The sequence below is a fragment of the Cloeon dipterum genome, chromosome 3, assembly GCF_949628265.1.
Source record: "Cloeon dipterum chromosome 3, ieCloDipt1.1, whole genome shotgun sequence".
Lineage (NCBI taxonomy): Eukaryota > Metazoa > Arthropoda > Insecta > Ephemeroptera > Baetidae > Cloeon > Cloeon dipterum.
The window spans coordinates 35,270,928-35,279,363 of record NC_088788.1 but is presented as its reverse complement, the minus strand read 5'-3'; the positions used below and the strand labels follow the sequence as shown (position 1 = coordinate 35,279,363).

Genomic DNA, 8,436 nt, shown 5'->3' with positions numbered 1-8,436 from the left:
ATTTAGAAAGCAAACTGACCAAATTCAGAAGCTGAAGGGTTTAAGTTTAGGGGGTATTTAAAATGCAGCAAAATAATTGACATGCATATTTGTACTCTTTTCAAGGTGTTGAAATATAGGAATTTGGAGGGAAAGCACCCCATTAACCCTTTGACTATTCAGGGGAGGTCGATGTGAGTCTAGCGGTGGTTAGTTTTTTCAATTCCGATTGTTAGAACCCGAGATTTAGAGTTCAGAATATTGGCAAAACACGAAAAAGTTTAAAAATAATGTTTTTTAGTTTTGAAGTGGAATTTCTCGAAAACAAAAAGGAGCACCACCCTGAAATTTTCCTAAAACCTTACACATGTCATAGAACAACTTTTGAGCATATTTTCAAAATTCCAAAATCCCGAACTCATCTCCAAATTTTTAAATTAAAACTAAAAATTACAGAAGTGACCTTGGCCCTTGATCCAGGACCTAAAATTTGGTGTTTGTTTGATTGGGCGCGGCGAGAGGAATCCAAAAAGCCCCTTATTTTTAAAATCACACCACGGGCAGCTGAGATACTGAGGTGTCAAGTATCCCAAAAACGTTCTCTAAAGTCTGAACCCCGTGTAAAATCAAATATTCTGTCGGAATATTTTTATCTAGTACATCAGTAAAACGAAAAAAGCACGTTGAGAACGATCAGAGCTGACATGCAGTTGTATAGAGTGCATGCAGAAAGGCCCCGCTGATAATGCGTTCCCTTCTTTTATTTTGAAGGGGATTGCCGGGGGATGAAATACACTCTGGCCTGGTGGAGCACACGCGCACCCCTGCGGGCGTCGGATTCGAGCGCAAAAGCAGTGCCCGCGGCAACGCACCAAGTTACGCATAGCGAGCTTTGCGAAACAGGGAGGATTCTGTTCCGAACGGAGCATTCTGCTGGTTGACATGGCAAAGACGAAACTTTTCCGCATTTTCCTAGCCGTAGAGAATATGTGAATCAATCCATTAGTTCAAATTCGTTCGTCAGCGAAAATATGTTTTAATGTGAGAGAAAAATACATATATGTTACTGATTTTTCAATTATAAGTTATGTTAAAGACCGTCTTTGGCAAGGTTTCTGAGCACACCAATCGATTCTTGAGGGTCGAATGAGGTAAAATGGATATTTTTTCCCACTAAAAAGTGCAGCACGACGTGCGTAGCACAAGTAGAACTTTTTCCCGCCAAAACAATATGAATGCGAGAGCAGCGCATGAGTCAGAGCTGATTTGAGCACTTGCAGAGAGACCGCCTGTACGAAAGACTTCTTTGTCAGATATAGCCAGCTCTGACGCATGCGCACTTCTCGCATTCATATTGCTTTGGCGGGAAAAAAGTTTGCACATCGCGCTGGCCTTTTTGGTCGGAAAAAATATCCATTTCACCTAATTCCACCCTCAAGAATCGATTGGTGTGCTTAGAAAATTCGTCAAAGACAGTCTTTAACGAAATCCTCTAAATTCTCATGATTACAGCGAACATAAATAAAAAATTTAAGTTTTCGGTTGGCTTTGATTTTTTCCGGCCGTCGAGCTTGGAGATGAAAATTGCTCTTTTGCGTCAGTGAAGGCATTTTCGGCGGATTTTGCCTGGAGCATTTTGCATTTTGCAGCGGTGATTGGATTTGGTGGTCGGCGCCCCGTGAGTGCGCGCGCGGCGCCGACCGCACCTTTCGAGAGCAGGCCCGCGGCCGTGTGTGCGCCGCCGAAACAACCGCACAGACGACCAAAATGAATGTAAACCGTTTTGTGTCTTTTGATCAGCAACATTTTTATCTTGTTCTTGCTTCGTCGCTGGCGCAGCCTAATTCGATAAACTTTGCCTTCTTTTCTAATCCAGGCATGCACACGAGAGAGAGAGAGAGAGAGAGAGAGAGAGAGAGAGAGAGAGAGAGAGAGAGAGAGAAGAATAGCAGCGTAATCTCTCCCCTTTGCTTCACCCTCTGCGCGCTTTATGTCTCGTCTCTCAGGGCAAACTAAGTTTATGTTTATCGCAGCCACATTAGCCTCGTGCATGCTCTTTTGCATAAATCCGTCGCGAGTCGCGAGCAAGAGCAAAATACACTTTTTGCGCACGCTGCTATAGCCATTAAAATCGCAGACAGCAGCGTAGGCAATTTCGCGACATGCATGCTACGCAGGTTGTGTGTATACTCATCACATTTTGTAAAAATCTTGTGCTCGGCAATTTATTATTTGCAATATAAAAAACTGATAATCTCCAGTTAAAGAGGATTGATATTGCAAAATCCTGGAAAATTCTTGTTGCCAATGCATGAACTGATCCCTTAGGATTCAGTTAATGCCAAAATTGTCCTAATAAATAGCACTGTTCATTTTTGATAAAAGTGGCTGCAAAGTTAGCATGCTTTCCAAATGGTGAGGACTGTCTCCTTATTTGAAATCCTATTCCATTTCACAATAAAGAGCTTTCCAAAAAAAATTTCATAAGCTGCTAGACTGATCTCGACAAGAGGAATCGAAATCTGCGAAGAAAATATGGTCAAGCGCTACAAATTTTTTGAGAAAATTTGACCAGGTCCGTTTCTGATTAGAACAAATTGTTTATCGATCAGTAATTGCTTATTGTATCCAAAAATTCAAATATTTTTCAATTGTCGCCCTGTATCGATCCACTTTAAGGTGAATTATATAGAAGCGTCGAAATTACCAAGTCATCACATTTTTCCTGGAAAAACGGAGTGAAATCAGGACAAACAGGCCTCTTGACGTTAAAAAAAATGAAAATATCTCGAGTTGTAAAGATATGTACTTAAACATTAAACTTCAAGCTAAAAGACAACCAATTACATAGGCCAGCCTTCAATAAGTTTTATGATGTGGATGCCTATAAGGCGTTTGTCAACAATTTGTGATAATTGTGCCCCAATTGATTGTTATTTCTTTCTTTGTTTCTTTCTTTATCGTGTGTTATTTACAAATAGACGGCATTTCATTGTAGTATGGTAGTGTAACTTGCTCCTGTTCTCTGTATTGACCATGCTATAAAGTAAATAAATTGAATTGAATTATTTTAATTAAAACTACATTTTTTTGGAATTTTACAAATTACGGTATTTTTTCCAAATTTTGATTTTTGAAATGTCTCATAAACAATCACTTTAAGCAATGGACGGCAAGAAATTAAATGCTACCCTAAGTGCGTGTGGCGTACCTAGAAATTTTCAGGATAGTGAAAATCTTAGTTTTTGAAGTTTGGATAGGGTCAAAAAGGTTGAAAAAAAAACGGTATTTTTAGTTTAGAGATCGTAAAAATTCCCCGATTTGTTGTTTTTACCCTTGGTGTCACCTCTGAGGTCAGTAAAGATCATCATAACAGGTAAGAAATCGAACCCTGGCGTCAGGGTAGCCATCGAACAACCGATATCATTAAATTCCCTTTTATATCCACTTTATGGACGCATAACGGGCTCTATATTTGTTCAATCTGGAAGATCTGCACACCGTTGGATCGGCAAGGTCGAGAGCTTTCAGAATATGTTTAATTTGACCCTTTGGATGCCATCGGGGTGCTCAGGAAACGCCCTGATATGCCCAAAATGACCCAAAAGAGCCAATTTTCCACAACATTGTGTGTATATGTATATAAATTCATTTAATTCCATTGAAACTTTCAACCAATCAATTTTCATTCATGCATTTTTATTTTTAGCAATGTGAGTTGAATATCACAAGAGAAATTCGCACTGGTCGGTTGAGAGCTTATTGCGATGAGTCGGGCTTATGATCCAGTACAATACGCGTCTGTGTTTGAAAATGGGAATAATAGAATTATATCGTATTCTCGAATAATAATCCGCAGCAGCAGCAGCAGCAGCAGCAGCACATGCGAGTGATCTGCGCACTAATTAACTGGCGAGCCGGCGGGGGAGGTGCGGTGCTGACGGCGGGGGCCGACAGGTGAATTTTCCGAATGTCAGCTCGCGCATTGTATAAGATCGGGTTGCGAGCGGATTGTGTGCTTGTGACGTGAAAAGGGGGTGAGGGGGTGTTGCTGGCCAACCGGCCGCGCCACTGGACGGACAATCGGCCCCGCTAATTAGCTCGCAAATATTTGCACGTGCTATACGCTCTTCTCTCTACGTTTTTTATATACCTTTAGATTATGTTTCCCCAGCTTTTGGATGGAACGTTTCAGAAAACTGTCTGTCAGAATCATTTTTTCATTTTTTAAATTTGTCAAATTATGAATTTCTCGTTCATTTTGCATTCAACATCATCCATAGAACATTCAATTTTTAAAATTCCCAAAAACATCCCCATTCACTGATTATTAAAGACTTATTAATTTTTTTCATTTTAAGTAAAGTTTTACAGGAAATTTGTGAAATAGAATCTAAAAATCAAGACAAAATTAAAAATTTCCTGGGAAAATTGGCTGTAAAAATGTGCATGCTAATCAAGCACTATCTTCTCTATTGTAAGACTACGATTTATTTCACAATTTAGAGATTTTTCCTCAAAATTTGGATAAATCGTGACGAGAGAGACCATAATCAAGCGAAAAAATCGAGAAATTTTGCAAAATCTGAAATTCAGCTGTTCCTCGGTCCTGATTTCTTTATTACACAAAATGCAGAGATGAATTGTTGCTAAATTTCACAAACAATAAAATGCCAAAACGTTATTAATATATTGCTGGCCTAAAAAGCTCTTATACTGTACATACTATACTTTAAAAAAGTGTGCGAGTATAATTTCCAAAATTGAGCAAATTTATTTCACTGTCACTTAAAATCTGTGCCTGTCGTCAGATTTATAACATCTATCAACTCTGCTGCATACTTCTTAGTGAAAATAATTTAATAAAATTAATACAATTTTTAAAATACAAGGTTCCAAAAGATTTTAAATATTTTTGTTAAGGGCTAGAGTGTAGAATAATCATTAAAATTTAATTAGCTCGCTCTGTATGGAAATCACTGGCCCTGAAATAATTTTCCTCAAAGCTGGCCCTGAACTGCGACAGTTGCGACGTGTCTTACTTGCTGGGGCTGGGTAAAGCCCACGCAACGCGAGTGTCGTTGGAATTCTCACCCAATCCTATTGTCTCGCTTCCTAGCCAGCTTTTCTCAAGGTAACAATAATCTGCTCAATTTAAAACTCCTTTACTACGGTGTGTGCTATAGAAAACCTTTTATTTGCGCTATTTACAAACGGATGATTTTTGTTGGATGATCAGAACCGGACAAGGACGCAGCAAATTTTGTCGTCAGGGCAGTCTTCGGCTCTGTCCTCAACCAAGGAACGTGAGCACTGGCTTGTCTTCATGCATTGTCCGCCGCGCATGGTGCAGCGCTTCTCCAACAGCGAAACTGTTTCAGAGAGGAACAAATTTGCAAAATTACACAGTTATAATTGTTATTTTTCGCCGTTAGCACATTTAAGTAAAAGGATTGGATGCAATAAGCAGTTGATCGAAGAACAATTTGTTTTTTAATTAAAAAAGGACCGTGCCAGGGCGTAAAAATTCAATTTTTCCAATTTTCTCCAAAATTTAATGGGCTTGACCACATTTTCTTGACAGATTTCGATTTCTCTCGTCGAGATCTGTCCAACAGCGTGTGAAACCTTTTAGGATAACTCTTTGTTGTGAAATTATATAAAATGTCATGTAAGGAGACAGTCCTCACCATTTGAAAAGCCAATTTTCTAAAAAAATTACATTGCTACTTTGACATGAACTGAATCCCAATGGATCAGTTCAGAAGCATTTTCCAGTATCAATCCTATTGAATTTACGGCTGATTGCAAACCACATTGATAAATTTTGTTACTGTGTATAGAATTTAAAAATACTAACGTCCGTGGCAACATTCAACGCCGAGGTCCTGTTGATCCGGGCAGAGACCCTTCTGGGGGCTGAGGGCCCCAACGGGACACTCGATCGCCGGCAGGCAGTTTCCCCCAGTGCGCAGACACGCTGGCTCGTTGTGCACGCTTGAGCTCAGCATGCTCACGCCGTTCGTGATGGCGTTGCTCAGCGTCAACTCTTCAGGCACCTCCGGCACAACGGGCGATGCTGGCGCAGGATCCACCGTCGACGTCATCGGCACGTCTGTATCCTCCTCCACGTCCTCGATTTCAGGAACCACTACAAATTTAGATTTTTTGTTACTCAACATAAGATGTGCAATAATCAAATCAGGACCGAGGAACAGTTCTTTAGCAGATTTTGCCAAATTTATAGATTTTTTCACTTGATTTCGATTCCTCTCGTTGTGATCTCTTCAATGGTGTACGAATTATGAGGAATAATTCCCTAAATTTCGAAATAAATTGCTATTTATTTTTACAGTAGGGAGCCAATGCTTGGTTGTCATACAAACTTTTGAGACGGTAATTTTCTCATAAATTAAAAAGAATATTGTTATTATTTTTTTCTTGACTTTTAGGATTTTAAGTAAAGGCCAAATTTTCTTTGCTTTAAATGGAAAAGCACGATTAACAAATTTAAATGGCATTATTTGTTAAATTAAGGTGGCCAACAGTCGCAAAAAAGTAGGTCCTGTTTGCATTTTAGAGGGTTTTGACATTATAGATAGTTTCAAGCGCTGCTAACAATTTCAAAGCTTGTGATTCTGTACTCATTTGGTGCTAAAAAGCTAATTGAATTCACAAAAAACCGATTTTGATCAATCAGGATTGAAACTTAAAAAAATGTCTAAGAAAGGGAAATGTATTCTCACATTTCAACCTCAATTTTTTCTAGCCTGTATCCCATTTCATAAAAACGTTCCCTGCAGGGAGCACTATATACCCCCATGCAAACAAATAAAGTACCTGCATTAGTTTCGGTCCTAAAAGGCAGGGAAATCGCGGCTAACTGTTAACAATTTCTGCCAGGAAAAGCCAAAATGAAGCAATCTGATTTTTTTTCTTGTCGAAACGCCAAACGACTTTTTAATTGCGTTTCCAAGGCGATAGATATGACCAGCGATTATAAGTCATGACGCACGCTTAACGTTTCGCTCCATTCATGTGAGCGGTGAGGTCGACTTTCGCTTTTCGCGACGAACAACCCATTGACTCGTCACTTATGCTCAGCACGAATTTGTCAGAGGTGAAAAGTCTTTTGCCAAATATACTGCCAGCGGCACTTTTTGTACAAACCATAAAATAACTATTAAATTATCAAAAAATCTGCAAACCTTGTGTGGTATCTTCTGTGGTCAGCTGGCTTTCGGTGGGGAGGCCAGCGGCCAGGGCGGCCACCAAGGCGAGCAGCAGGCACCTGCGAAGCATGTTCGTTCTGTTGCGTTTTCTCTTCCACACTAACGAAGCGTGGGAAACTGCAGGCGCCTATATTTGCACCTGACGCAGCCCCCACCGACGACATCGACCACTGCAGCGGGCGACGCTTGAGCAAAAATTCAACGTGAAATACCTGCAACCTAATTGAGTTACTATGAAATCTATGTTTTTAGAGATCGACGTAAATTAACTTAGACAGTAATTAGCTTTTTTTTTTTTAAATTTGACAAAATGTCACATGTTGAAGGAAAAAATTGTTTTGACTCAACGAAATTTACACTAGAAATTTGTCTATTAAGAAATATTGATTTTATGGGTATAGGACTTTTAGGAAATCTTTGAGACCTCAGCCTCCCCGGGGTGCAATTTCAAAATTAAAGGTGTGTTTTGGATTCCTCCCGTCGAGCCCAATTCAATTAACACCAAAGTTGATGTCCTACATCACGGTCTGTTAATTTTGGTTTCTAATTTAGCTAAGGAAGTTAGAATTTTGTTATGTGTGAACTTCTGTGAAAATTGCAGAGTGTCGTTCAATTTTGATTTCGAGAAATCCCACTTAAAAACTCTAAAAAATGGATTTTGTCGACTTTTTTAATATTTGCAACTCCAAATCTCGGGTTCTACCCACCGTTAGACTTGTCTTGACTTCTCCTGACGAGCGAAGGGTTTAGTGAGTGCTTATACTCTCCACTTCCTGATTTCATGGGATCACGAGCCTCATTGGAATAAAAAATAAATAAAAAATCAGGGAAATATTTCGTGTCCAAAAGCTACTAATTATTTTTCTCCCGCAAATTTCCTTTCACTTTCAGTACAATAAAAAATGATACAAAAAAATTGCGCGCGAAAAATTAAGAAAGCAAGTGAGAGAGAAAGCTATTATTGTGACTGCAGCGCTGAATTTTAATCACGCAATTGTTCACTCGCACTTGTTGTGTTTGTTTGCCTCGTTCGCTCCCAACTTGGATTACGCACGTTTTGACGTAATGCGCAGCTAATGCAGGACAAATCAAAGTGCCCGCATATATATGCACTTGCTTTCGTGGGCCGTTGACAGTTCAAATGAACCGTGTGACGCGCCGCGACAGGCATTCAGGTTGAAAAGCCTAGAACGTAATTTCCAATATGCAAAACGTACTCTATATT

The 8,436-nt window shown here is 39.6% G+C and overlaps 1 protein-coding gene across 1 annotated transcript; it reads right to left on the bottom strand.

The window, feature by feature from the left end:
- Positions 1-5,143: 5,143 nt before the first annotated feature.
- LOC135940747 (U-scoloptoxin(19)-Sm1a) lies at positions 5,144-7,348 on the bottom strand. The gene is made up of 3 exons (XM_065485774.1): positions 7,188-7,348; positions 5,840-6,130; positions 5,144-5,351 (listed from the first exon to the last, which is right to left on the bottom strand). The coding sequence occupies exons 1-3, from the start codon at positions 7,279-7,281 to the stop codon at positions 5,215-5,217; spliced, it is 522 nt and encodes a 173-aa protein (XP_065341846.1). The 5' UTR covers positions 7,282-7,348; the 3' UTR covers positions 5,144-5,214.
- Positions 7,349-8,436: the final 1,088 nt, after the last annotated feature.